This window comes from Sesamum indicum, linkage group LG2 (genome assembly GCF_000512975.1).
Source record: "Sesamum indicum cultivar Zhongzhi No. 13 linkage group LG2, S_indicum_v1.0, whole genome shotgun sequence".
NCBI classification, from domain to species: Eukaryota; Viridiplantae; Streptophyta; class Magnoliopsida; order Lamiales; family Pedaliaceae; genus Sesamum; species Sesamum indicum.
Window position 1 is genome coordinate 13,632,214 of NC_026146.1, and position 13,111 is coordinate 13,645,324.

General features: G+C 32.0%; 2 protein-coding genes across 4 annotated transcripts; one reads left to right on the forward strand and one right to left on the reverse strand.

Annotated features, from left to right (window-relative positions):
* Positions 4,381 to 8,778, forward strand: LOC105156075 (metal tolerance protein 1). Of its 3 annotated transcripts, none has more exons than XR_002288280.1 (5): positions 4,381 to 4,804; positions 5,692 to 6,959; positions 7,729 to 7,861; positions 8,302 to 8,416; positions 8,628 to 8,778. XR_002288280.1 is itself a non-coding variant. In XM_011072112.2 (2 exons), the coding sequence occupies exon 2, from the start codon at positions 5,692 to 5,694 to the stop codon at positions 6,952 to 6,954; it is 1,263 nt and encodes a 420-aa protein (XP_011070414.1). In that variant the 5' UTR covers positions 5,071 to 5,216; the 3' UTR covers positions 6,955 to 7,053. The 3 variants fall into 3 exon arrangements, 1 of the variants encoding a protein (XP_011070414.1); XR_002288281.1 differs by having other exon boundaries at positions 8,305 to 8,416; XM_011072112.2 differs by lacking the exons at positions 4,381 to 4,804; positions 7,729 to 7,861; positions 8,302 to 8,416; positions 8,628 to 8,778 and adding an exon at positions 5,071 to 5,216 and having other exon boundaries at positions 5,692 to 7,053.
* On the reverse strand, positions 7,158 to 9,195 carry LOC105156074 (caffeic acid 3-O-methyltransferase). Its single transcript, XM_011072107.2, has 3 exons — positions 8,272 to 9,195; positions 7,945 to 8,009; positions 7,158 to 7,843 (listed from the first exon to the last, which is right to left on the reverse strand). Exons 1-3 carry the CDS (start codon positions 9,002 to 9,004, stop codon positions 7,547 to 7,549), a joined length of 1,095 nt encoding a protein of 364 aa, XP_011070409.1. The 5' UTR covers positions 9,005 to 9,195; the 3' UTR covers positions 7,158 to 7,546.

Here is a 13,111-nt window from a genome sequence, read left to right on the forward strand (position 1 = left end):
AGAACCTTATTGTAAAATGCAGCCCAAAGGGTGCAATATGGTATCTCTCAAAATATCTGCAGACAAAGAACTGTAGCAGAAGTGGATATTTAATTAGGCCAATTCTTGCTTGTGATATTAATGTGAAGGGGAAATAAATTTTTATATATTAAAAAAAAATGGTTTTGTCAATTTTGCTGGAGAATAATTGCCGGGGTGGAATGGGACGTGCATTCAATAATTCAAGAATCTCTTAACAATACAACAAAATATATAATAGCGACAAATTATCAACTGTCAATTTTAAGGTTATCACAAAAGTTATATATTAAGTAATATCAATTTCGATACTTTCACTATATAATTATTAGCGACAAAAATTGAGTATGAAGTTGTCGTTTGTTTTCATCTACAATGACAACAAATAACTATTGCCCTGTCACCAGCTATCTGCATTAATAATTTTATACATGATTTTTTAACTCTTGCTACTGACAACTTTTACTCAATAATATAGTCTATAAAATTCATCCTTAAAATAAAAATTCTTGTCACAAAAATATATAATTAATGACAATATTAAATTTATCATTAATTTTTTTATTGCTAAATTTCTTTTTTTTTTATTTCTTTTTTTGGGATAGTGAATATAGTACATGACCTCTCTTATTGACATGTCAATCCATGATGGTGAAGTAGTTAGCTAGGAGTTATTTTCTTCATTTTTTTTCTATATTTCTTCTTGCGTATTCATTGGAATTGACCAATTAATATATTCTTATACCATTATATTAAAAAAAATAAAAGAAAAAAATATTTGAATATTTTGGTGAGGAACATTGATTCTGTGGAGTGAAGTCAGAATATATTTATTATTGTTGATGGGGTTAGGTGTTAAAATATATAGTACGTGGGAATAATATTAATTATTAATATCCATAATCAAGACATATAGACACTCTCATTCTATGCAGCATTCAATGACTCAGATTCACCAACTTTATCTACGTACCTTTACTCAATTATCATCATGACATGCATTTATTAAGAAAAAGAGAGAATGTGACATACATACCTTAATAATTATTATAATATAAGATATATATATAGCTTTTATTGTTGGAGCTAGCTAGGGATAAACCCATTATCAACTATGCTTGAAGGAATGAGAAATTTGATGATGACAAGAATCCAAGTTAATAGAGACAAGGCCGGACAACGAGATAGTTTGATATGTCCTAAAATCAAGAAAGTCCTGGCTATGAAGGCTGATGATTTGCAATTTCAGATAATAGGACCATATGAGCAACACAGTGTTAATGTGCTTCACAGGTCTTTCACCTGTAGGAGCTGGGATTTGACATATAAACCATTTTAGCTATCTGGTGCAGAAATGCTGAGCCAGAGACATATGTGCATGACATTTGAGGGCATATGCACCTGCCATTCATAACAAGGCATCTACCACCCCTATTGCCGCCTACTTATGGAAAAATGAGGAAAAGGGGAAATCATTGGAATGTGGTGCCTGTGGAGGGATATGCCATAATTCAAGAATACCGAGAAGACATCAAGTAGTTCACCTGTAGATAATGACAAGTGTAGCCTCTCAGCCTACTACAATATACAGTCAAGATCCAAAAATCTATCATTAAGTCTTTACAATAATTATGTTGTCTTAAAGATGCTTTCTTTTCTTTTTATTACTTTCATTATGATGATTCTGTAACTTATGTATTTGGTGACTTTTTAGATTAAAACAAGAGATGTCATTCAAAAGATGTTGGAGTGCATGTGATAGGGACATCAAATGCTATTTCAATAGTTAATGTAAGCTTGAACTATGCAATTATAATTTAGTTTTCTTATTGTAATTTGGGTAAATTACTTTTTATCATCCCAACTACGACTGTTTTTATACTTTGATATTTAATTTTTTTTTTTTATATCAACTTACCATATCAAATTTACAAAATTTTGCACTTTGCCTTTATAATTATTTTTTCACCAAGTTTTTCGTTAAAGAAAACATCACATGCACTTCACATGTGATATTAAGGATTATGTGATGTGATATTTTAAACATATGTATAGCATGTGATATTTTTTTCACACAAAAAAATCAGTAGAAAAACGATCATGTATGGTAAAGTGCAAATTTTGCAAAGTTGAGATGGCAAGTTGAGACAAAAAAAAAAAAAAAATTAGATGCCAAAGTGTAAAATAGATATAGTTCGAATGGCAAAATATAATTTACCTTTGTAATTTTAACTCAAAAAGTACGTATGCTTTTGGTGCTTTATGTAAGTCACTTGATCATAAAAAAATTCTACTCCAGTTATTGTGAAGGGAGGCATGAATTGCAAAGTTGCACTAAAAAATCAATAAAAAATAAAGGGTAAATTACAACGACCTCCCCTGATGTTTGACATAATTACGGATACCTCCTTATTATTTAAAAAATTATAAATACCCTCCGATGTTTGATGAAATTATGTAATCTTTAGATGGAGGTATGAAATTATCAAATTTGACCTTACTGTAATTTTTTTAAAAAAAAAAAATTAAAACTTATAAAAAATCAAACGGTATGGATGAAGATTTTTTAAAATTATAAAAAAAATTATCCACTTAGTACGCAATTTTTTTAAAATAAACAAAACTAATTATTAATCCACAAGGGTATTTTAGTTAGTTCATCATAAAAAATGGATTGAAACCAAACGAATTGAACTAATTATTAGACAATAACTTCAGAGGATGTAGTTGTAATTTACCCAAAAAATAAATGCACATGAAGGCTAAGTGGAAGTGGAAATAAGATGAATAAAAAAAAAGAAGAAGCAGTGAATCTTCTTGTTGTGATGGAACAATGATTGAATTATTTATTTTTGACTAATGTTTAGAGTATTTATTTTTTTTATATATTTAATGACATGACTTTTATGCATTTGGTGATACGACTGTAAGGTTTGTTTATAATTGTAATTGATGGTGTTGTGTTTATAGCATTGTTTGGTATTTGTATTATTTTGATTTATTATATTTTAATTCTTTGTTATCAGGATATATAAAAATTTTACACGAACTTTAGATGGTTGATTTTGAGAATTTTCAGTATGATTTTGAAATATTTTTAATTTTTTTATTTCAATGTTATTTGTAAGCAATATTTTATTTTTATAAAAAAAAATAAACAGTGTTTGGTGGAGTGACGAGGCTACCGCCTTTCCAACAAAGACGCTCGGGTTTGAACTCTCATCACCACTTACATACAAATCCGTTAATTTTGACGTTGAACACCAAATTTGATGGAATTTTCAAATGAGACTAAATCTGACGAGGAGGAAACATGAAGGACCAAATTTAGATAAGTGGCATAATTGAGGGACCCAAAATGAATTGTTACATGAACTTTTGCAAATGAATTATGAGTTAATTTCACTCAAAACAATCATTATTTATATATTGTGTTTTGAAATTGGATTCACATTTCACAAAAATGCTTCTAATCTGAAATATGAAATAATATTCGGACACAAAGTTTGCCTCTGAATAATTGGGCGCAAAGTGTGCCAGATTTCATTGAGAGGCACAAAGTGTGCCTCCTATTTATGGGCGCATATGATTAGATTAGAAACAAGTTCTTAACCAAACTTAATTTCTTTTATAATATGTACTTCCCATTTTCTGCAAATTTAAATACAATGGTAGGATTGGTAAATCACAAAATTGTTTGGACAAATTAAAACGGTTAATTGCGTTTTACCTCCTGCGAAAACACTGATTGAAAAAATTCTTGTTCGGACCAAATCAATTATAGAATAAGTGTATCACACATGCTCTATGATTGGTCACTTTTTCTGAACTGTACATCAATTACACAATGTATTGCACTATTGGTTCAGGTTCGATTGGTGCATAATTGTTCTTTTTCGAAAGAATTTTTTTGTAAATTATTACTTTTAAAGTAAATTATGACCAACTCTCGCAGGATGAATAAAGTAATAATTTGAGTTTTCAAGTTCCCATTTCTTGGCATTTGAACTAGAGTTTTAACTATTGAAATTAAAAAATTGATTATTTTGGGAAAAATCTGTCAAACCAAAACACATCACAATCCCAACTTTTTTGAATTATTTTCCAACTGAGTCTGAGTTTTATTTAATTATTAATTTAATCAAGTTCAAAAATAAATTTTAATAAGATGAAATATAAATCAAACTCAAAATAATTTGATTTTTTAAGTATGTTATTACGAATTGAGTTTGAAATCTTATCAAACAAAAAATTCTGTTCAAATGTAAATTATTACGAATTCAAAATTTTGAAATTAATTTAATTTATTTTTCAACCTAAAGTGAAAGTGAACCGAAATTATGAGGCCGCAAGAAACATGTTAAAAAAAGAAAAGGAGTTTCTGTTTTCATTCCTGATCATAAAATAATTGGTGAGGAGTGATCCACCAGCTCCAGCTGCTCTGTTCCAAATTTGCAAATCCAATTCAATTCCGGCTTCCCAATTCCAACGACAGAATCTCTCTTTCCTCCGCAGTAGAGCCCTAGTTCCCATAATCCTGTTTTTTCTGTACATCTTTTTTAAGTAGTACTTAGCAAATAGCACCTACTACCCAATGACACTGATAATCAAGAAAGTCCTGTGAGGTTCTGCTGCGAATCATATCCTCGTAAAGCTACCCTTTTCGGGTCCTCCTTTGAATTCTGTGAAAAACCCACTTTTCTTTTCTTGTGCTTTCTCTTTTTGAAGTTATATCAGCTCTGTTTATACGAGATACGTGAGTTCTTGTTTTGTGGGCATTGAGCAGGTAAGATCCGACTTCTGAGCTTGTTTTTTCCCCCGCAGTTCATGGGTTGTTATTGGATGCCTTCATGGTTCGTTTTTGTTGTTTTCTTTGTTTTGATTTTGATTGCATTGCTGTTGAACTGCTATTTTTGTCCCTTTTCCTAGAGGCAATTTGCTGCACATATACATACGTCAATGAGAAACTTGAGAAAATTATAGCGGCTGCTAGTAAGATAATGTGACGTGTTCTTATCCTGACTTTTCTCTCTCTGTCCTTATTGCGTTTTAGGTAGGCACTTCAGTTGTTATTTAAAAATGCAGTATTCTTGTTGCCTGATAGTGAGTTGAAGGACTTGAGCTTCTTTTGATTGATTCACGGTGGTTGTTTAGGATATTTGAACTTGATTATTGGTGCGACAGTTTTCCGTTTAAAGGTATGCATGTCTGAGTTTTCCGTTGTGTGTTGCAATCTTAAGTTAGTGTTTCTCTGATTAATTTGGTCTTAATGTTTGAATATGAATGGGGTGAGGATATGTATGTATACTTGCAGTTGCAAATATTTGTATCTATAGATTTACTTTGTCATTTCACCTTCATTATCCGAAGTTATTTGCTGGTCTATTGATGATTTGATGTACCCTTGCTCTGAGTTTGGTCTTTGTTCTTAGGTCAATCCGTTTTCATCAGATGAGTTATAGAGATTAAAGGTTTCTGTTCTTTTCTGGAAATTTGTTATGTCAAAGAATGGTTATTTAGTATTAAGAAGTCATTGGAGCTAGCTGATTAGAGGAATATCACTTTATGGTTGTGATCGTACTTTCTCCAAATTGTCGCGATTACTTTCCTAAAGCTTTGTATAGCTAAATTATTTTTTGGATGATTTACCAATGAACACTTGTCTCTATTCAGATGGAGCAAAATATAGAGCATGGGCATGTCATTGAGGTCTGTGCTGATGTACCAACTACAGAGACGGGCTCTAGTGGAAGCAAGGTATGCGAGGGTGCAACATGTGGATTCTCTGATGCAAAGACCACTTCTAAGGACGCAAAAGAACGTTCAGCTTCCATGAAGAAACTTTTGATTGCAGTTGTACTGTGCATCATTTTTATGACTGTGGAAGTTGCTGGAGGAATCAAAGCCAATAGTCTCGCAATATTGACTGATGCAGCTCATTTGCTATCAGATGTTGCCGCCTTTGCTATTTCTTTGTTTTCATTGTGGGCTGCAGGGTGGGAAGCTAACCCACGTCAGTCTTATGGATTTTTTAGGATAGAGATACTGGGGGCGCTGGTCTCAATTCAATTAATATGGCTTCTTGCTGGAATCCTTGTCTATGAAGCCATTCTTCGACTTATAAATGATGCAGGAGAAGTTAAAGGCTTTTTGATGTTTTTGGTTTCTGCTTTTGGGTTGTTGGTGAATATTATCATGGCTCTCTTGCTCGGTCATGATCACGGGCATGGCCACTCCCATAATCATGGACATCGCCACGCTCATGATCATGGGCACAACCATGGGCATCATGGACATGAGGATCATGATCATGGTTCTGAGGACGAACACATGCACTGCCATGGAGTGACAGTCACTAGGCATCATCATGTTGAACAAGGACACGACGAGTATCATCATATCCATGATGAAGACCCTAGTCAGCCTTTGCTTAGCAGATCTAGTGAGGGTGAGAATAAGTCGAAAGGTGGACAGAAAAAGAAGAAGCTACGAAATATAAATGTTCAGGGGGCTTACCTTCATGTCCTTGGAGATTCCATACAGAGTATTGGGGTTATGATTGGTGGAGCTATTATCTGGTATAAACCAGAGTGGAAAATCATTGATCTTATTTGCACCCTCATTTTCTCCGCAATTGTCTTGGGTACCACAATTAGGATGCTGCGGAACATTCTTGAGGTTCTTATGGAGAGCACTCCCAGAGAGATTGATGCAACAATGCTTGAAAAGGGTCTTTGTGAGATGGAGGAGGTTGTTGCAGTTCATGAATTGCATATATGGGCAATTACAGTTGGGAAAGTCTTATTAGCTTGCCACGTTAAAGTCAAGCCTGAAGCTGATACTGACATGGTGCTGGATAAGGTCATCGACTACATCAAGAGGGAATACAACATCAGTCACGTCACAATCCAGATAGAAAGAGAACAGATGCCATGATTTAGGTTTCTGTTCATATTTATGTCAAGATTGGTCGAACTTGTTGGAACATGGCAGTTCTTTTTACAGTAATCAAAATTCCATTTCCTTGGAAAATAGCTATATTCTGAGTCCTTATAGTTCGTTTTTATTACGTTGCTGTTTGTGTAGATCTTTATGAATGGTTTTACATGGGGTGCCCTAAGACCTTTTGCTTTGCTTGAAGTAACCTGTCTCTTTATGCTTTTCTGATTCATAAGCAACCACTTTCTGTAGAAAATCTCCATGTTGGAAGCCTTTTTCTTATATCCGGTCTAAATCCGTCCCTCTTGAATTTTTTTCTTTATTGCTGTTATTTCCACTTAAAGAAACTTTCAGTTGTTAAAAAGAAAGTATATGCATTAGCAGCATAATTATACTCTCTGCAAGTAAACGGCATTTCACCTTTATGTATATACCATTTAAACTGTAAATTATTATTCTGTCTTGGGATCTATCGATGTATATCTCTTGACTGTGTCTCTGCTCTGTATATATTTTGCTGAAGATCGCAAATAAATTGAACTTTATTGCTAGTTAATGACTTCAAATACATCGCTTGGTCCTATACTATCTATTTGTAGAACTCCATTAAGGAAAAGCTGTAGACAGAACATTTTACTTCTATATTTGAGAATCCGGCTGCTTCTGCCAGAGTCTTGAATTCTCTCTCTGTCCTTTCTTTTCCTCCAGGATTCATGTTCATCAGGATCAAATCAAACTGTAGTTTACTTCTAACATCAACTGTACTTTCAGGGGATTCCGGAACAACCAGCTCTACTACCATTACTTTCCCATGGTCCGGTAATGCTGCATAGCAATTTTTCAGTATCCTCACGCAATGCTCGTCGTCCCAAGAATGAAGCATCCACTGTTTCACAAGATTTCTGTAAGACAACTCTCTTTGTAGGCTTAACTAGTTTGCCATTTATGTGAAGTAGAGAACTCGGAAGCTGTGGAACCATAACTAACCTTGAGAAAGATTGCGTCTCCGTTCGGAATGCTTATGAACATATCTCCTGCAACATGCTCTATACCTGAAAGTATATTACAGGTTACGCATCAAAGAATTAATTGGCAAAACATACTGGGGGTTTAGTGCCCTGTGATATTTGACTCTTAGTTGATGAACTATAGCTAATATATACATTTTGTTAATCGTGTTACATTAATCTAGTTTACATTCTTCCCGAGATCATTTTGGAGAACATATCAATATTCGGAAATGCAATAGTCAGATTTGCATCGAGATTGCTAAAATTGATTGCAAAGGCATTTCTGAAGAAGAGTAGTTGTTACGTGGATAAGTAGCTGCGTTTTCTATGACAGCAGGTATGTCAAAGTTAATGCCTTTGATGGTTGGATACTTGCTGAGTATTGCGTTCAGAATGCTAGCATCACCACCGCCCACATCCACGATGGATTTCAGGCCTTCAAACCCTTTGTAAGTCTCCAATACTTTCTCCATAAACATGGTGTTATAATCACTCATCGAGGCTCTGAACAGCTGGAGATAACTTGGATTCTTCACTATGTACGCACTAGCATTCATTCCATAGGCCTTGTTAAACGGTAGCCCGCCCTCTATAACTGCATCTTTCATGTGATACCACATATCCATCATAATCTTGTCCTGGTTTGCTTGAAACATGGAGGCCAACGAGACTCCATTAGCGTTGCGGATGAAATATTTTGAGACGGGAGCCAAAGAGTAGAGCCTTTCGACCTGATTGACCTTATGGCTATGATTTCCAGCGTCCACAACTGAGCACATGAGAATGGAATAGCTAGCTAGAAGGCCAAGCATTCTGTCGAGCAAAAACGGGTTGAGGCAAGGAACCTGAGATGCTATTTGAGAAGCAGAGAGGCGGGCATTTGGGCCTGCTCCACCAATGATCTCAAGCAAGTTGAGTTCAAAGCATGCTTTCAGCACCATGGGCAGAACCGAGGCATTCACTAGCTGCATCGCGTACTGGCGATGATCATCCTCTTCATTGGAAGAAGTCTCGATGGAGTTTTCTGTGGGATTCATGATTCCTGTCTTGTTTCTGCCTGCAGCTGAGGTTTATGTACAAAGATCACCCTCCATATGAATTGCTAAAATACATTGAAATTTTGTCTTACTGCTTTGATTTTTATACCGCAAGTTGTACAAGGAAAACTAGGCCTTCTTTTTGACGGACACCAATTTTGACTCCACTCTCGGAAGGTATACAAGTGATTGGAACACACTCAATATGTATATATAATTTATAATTTTATTATTTTTATTTAATTATATGAAAGGGGAAAAAAACTGATAAAACTAATATTTTCTTAATAATTTTAATATGAATGATACAGAAATTCTTGGAGAAATGGTCTTTAGTTTAAGAATAAACGTACTCAAGGATATTTTAGTCTATATACATTTATCAACCAAAGATAGTTATTCTAACTTCTCACACCCAATAAATTCTATAGATGAATAATATATTTATCTATAAGAATATAAAAAGAAAATGCACTTTTCACTGCTGCACCCATCTTTTTTTTTGTTTTGACAATACCATTGAGTTAATTTTCTTTTCTCTCTTTTTTTCTTTTTCGAAAATGTGTTGTATTAATTTATATATTTTATTCTTATTTAGAATATTTTTTAAAGAAAAAAATTTCAAGCAACTCCATGTGATATTGCAAATGAGCAAATTATATTTTATAAAAAAAAAATAGCAATTTACCTCCCCTGTTTTTTAAGAAGTAGCCATTTACCTCCTCAGATAGAGAGGTAAATTGTTTTATTTTAAAACGCACGGAGAATAGTAATTTGTTTATTTGTAATTACAGAGGGTAAATTGCATTAAACCCTATTTTAAAGCGTGAACAATTATTTTTATAATAAATTTTAAAATATAAATAATTATTTTATTATATGCATATAGAGATAACGCGTATCAATGATTAAAAATTAGAAAAAGAAACCAATATTGTGAACTCAAAACAAATTAGAAAAAGGAAAAAAAAAAACTAAATAATAGTATCAATAACTGCTTTATTTTCTCCAACTTCTCATCCTATGCATGTTGATAGGGATTTGTTTAGAGGAATTAGACATACACAACAACGTCAACATTGTCACTACACGGAGAATTGTAATTCACTGGGTGAAAAATACTTATTCAGACGAGGCCCCTCGAATCAAATCAATTGTATGGCAAGTTTGGTTCATTTTTTAAAATAATTGATCATGCTTTTTGAATTATACATCAGTTGTACGATAAGTATATTAAATTTTCTATATAATTTATTCTGGTCTTTGTTGACCCAGGTCTCGTGTGCCTATAAAAATAAAAAAACGAAAACCAAATTCAATTTGGATCAGAATTTTCTTGATTGGGGATAACCGAAGTGAATCATTAGCAATCGTTGCATGCAATCCTCATACGTTCATTCAAACAAATTTAAATTAATGGAAAAGAGAAGTTTGATGGTTCATGCATCAATCTTCATAGAGTTAGCTCCGAAATGCATTGACCTAAACACCACGACGTGAAGGGACATGCTGAGACGCCCACTCACTCACACCTAAGTCCTAACCACCATATATATATATATATATATATATTTTTTTTTTCTGCACGTCCACGTTTGAATCCCAGGTAATATTAGCTGTTACTTGTATTTCTTTTGTTTATGTTTTTATTTTCGGTTTTCAGTTTTTAAAATAATAAATAAAGTGAAATATATGTGTTTATATATATTTACATTGATTTGATACTACAGTTCAATATCAAGTACAATTTCACTAATTAACTAATCCAAACAATAGTTCTCATTTTCATACGAAAACCTATACAAAATTAAAAATATATATTTCCCACTGAAAACTGATATTTATTATGCTAAATAATTTGATATTGTACAACAAGCTAATCTTGTTTGGTTGGTTAAATGCAATTCTACCCCTTATAAATTTAGAAAAGTTTGAAAAAAAAAATCCTATAAAAAGAAGATACAAAAACTCCTATAATATTTGAAAAATGATGCAAAACACCCCCTTGGGCAGAGAGGCAGCGTGCATCATTTTTTAAATGTAGGGGAATATTTTGTATTTTCTTCTTTTTTCTTTTATAGGGAATCTTTTGAATTTTTCTAATTTTGAAACGGGTAAATTGTATTTAATCCCTTGTTTGGTAATTACCCAAATAACTTATAAAAATCGCTCGAAAAATTTGAAAAAAAGAATTCTATGAATAGAACTAATTAGTTTTAAATAAGTTTAGTGAAACACAATCTTATTCAAACCCCCCCCCCCAAAAAAAAATATCTAAGAAGTAAGAAAGTTGAAAGCCACAAAACAATGTCATGTTAGGTGTGAATGTGTGATTTAGGTGGGAAAAAGTATAGAAGTAGACATCAAATTTAGAAAAAAAAAATATGTATGTGTAATATAAGTTACAATAATGCAGAGCAGTAAGATGTTCTATGAATTTGCACCAAATTGTACTGCATATGGAAATAAAGTATGTTCTCAAATAAGGTAAGGACCTAAGAATACGGTACGAATATGATGTATCATACTCACTTTTTTTTTTTTATTAATTAAATTCATTTTTTTTAAGAGGACCACATTCCCCCATAAATTAAAATTAAATATATTGAGTTTAAGAAGTTATCTTTCGACAAAAAATGAGCAATTGCATCAAAATATTATAAAATTTTTATAAGTATTTTTTATTTTTGACTTAGGTATTTTCATCCCATATTGAAAATGAAACTACTCCTATTCAGAGCACGTGTAAAGGAGTTAAATTGTCTCAAGAAGTGCGACTCTAAAATGTCAAGACCTTGCTCATTGATAAGAATTCAATTCGTTTATTGCTGGACCAATAGTTTAATAGTCATGTGAGTTGCATATATCCTATTGTCATGATCTAAGTTGAGTTACTTTTAGTTACAAGAATATAAAAAAGAAATTGATTTGTGTGAAAAAAGATAAGGACGCGAAGGGAACAAAACTCACAGCCAAACATATTAAGAAAATTAAAATGGGCGAATTTGGACTTGGCTTGAAGCTCAATTAATTTATAATTAAAATTTCTGGATAAAATAAGATGACGATGAAGTTTATAATATATTGGTAACGGCATTTTTTTAATTAAGTTGAAAATATTTGTTAAAGTTTTAATAATAAGTGGAAATTTCTTATCTTAAAACAACAATTTTTATTTCGGAGCTTATAAATTTGTTTTTATTTAAAAAAAAAGAATCTTAGATAAGTTTGAATGAAGTTTTGAGGGAATGGCAGATGAAATTAGAAATTGTTTGATGTACGGACCATATGTACATGAATTTAATATACTGTATGGATGGAATTTTTATGCTTCGCCTTCACATACTTTGATATGAAATTACAAGGCCCTATGAGACGATGTGGTGGATATTTTTTTTTATAATATTTAAAATTTTTTTATTCATCTCGTTTTAATTTTTTATTTTTTTTCAATCGACGAGAGGGTATTCGTTATTATATTAAACCTCAGGAGAGATCATTGTAATTTACCATATTTTTAGTCATATAATTATGGAATACAATATATTTGGTCTTATATATTTAGTAATTATTTGTTTAGTCTTGTAATTTATATATTTTTTTTCAGTATATCTAATTTTAATTTTAATATATTTGATTCAAAATTTAGCATATTTGATTTTTTATGGACTTTTTCTAAATTTTTCTGACCAGCAATATGCATACCATGTGGGATTATAAAAGTAATTTGAATAGAAAAGATTTATTTGACTTGCAATAAGACAATTGCGATAAACTTAAATTTTATTTAATTTTGCTATTGATATCAGTAAATTTCGTAAAGTTTGACTAATGTATGAATCTATTTATGGGGTAAAATCAAATATAAAAAATTCTAAATATGATTTTGAAAATTTACAAAAAAAAAAAAATATATATATATATATATAATTATACCTAATTTAAGAAGAGAATAATATAATTATCTCTCCTATTTAAAATGCAGGATTAAAATGTATCATATTCCATTATTATAGGATTGAAAATGTAATCATACCCTCCGCGTATTAATATGAGACAGCCTAGACCTGAGTGCCCAGTTTCCGTGCTGTAATGGTCAGCACGTGA

Bases quoted from the DNA above. Each gene is read 5' to 3' on its own strand.
- LOC105156074 (XM_011072107.2), bottom strand. From the start codon at position 9,004: ATGAATCCCACAGAAAACTCCATCGAGACTTCTTCCAATGAAGAGGAT. The intron at 8,010-8,271 runs GTAACAACTACT...ATATACTTTCAG, and splicing joins AAACGCAGCTACTTATCCAC to GTATAGAGCATGTTGCAGGA. The intron at 7,844-7,944 runs GTTAGTTATGGT...CTTGTGAAACAG, and splicing joins GAGACGCAATCTTTCTCAAG to TGGATGCTTCATTCTTGGGA.
- LOC105156075 (XM_011072112.2), top strand. From the start codon at position 5,692: ATGGAGCAAAATATAGAGCATGGGCATGTCATTGAGGTCTGTGCTGAT.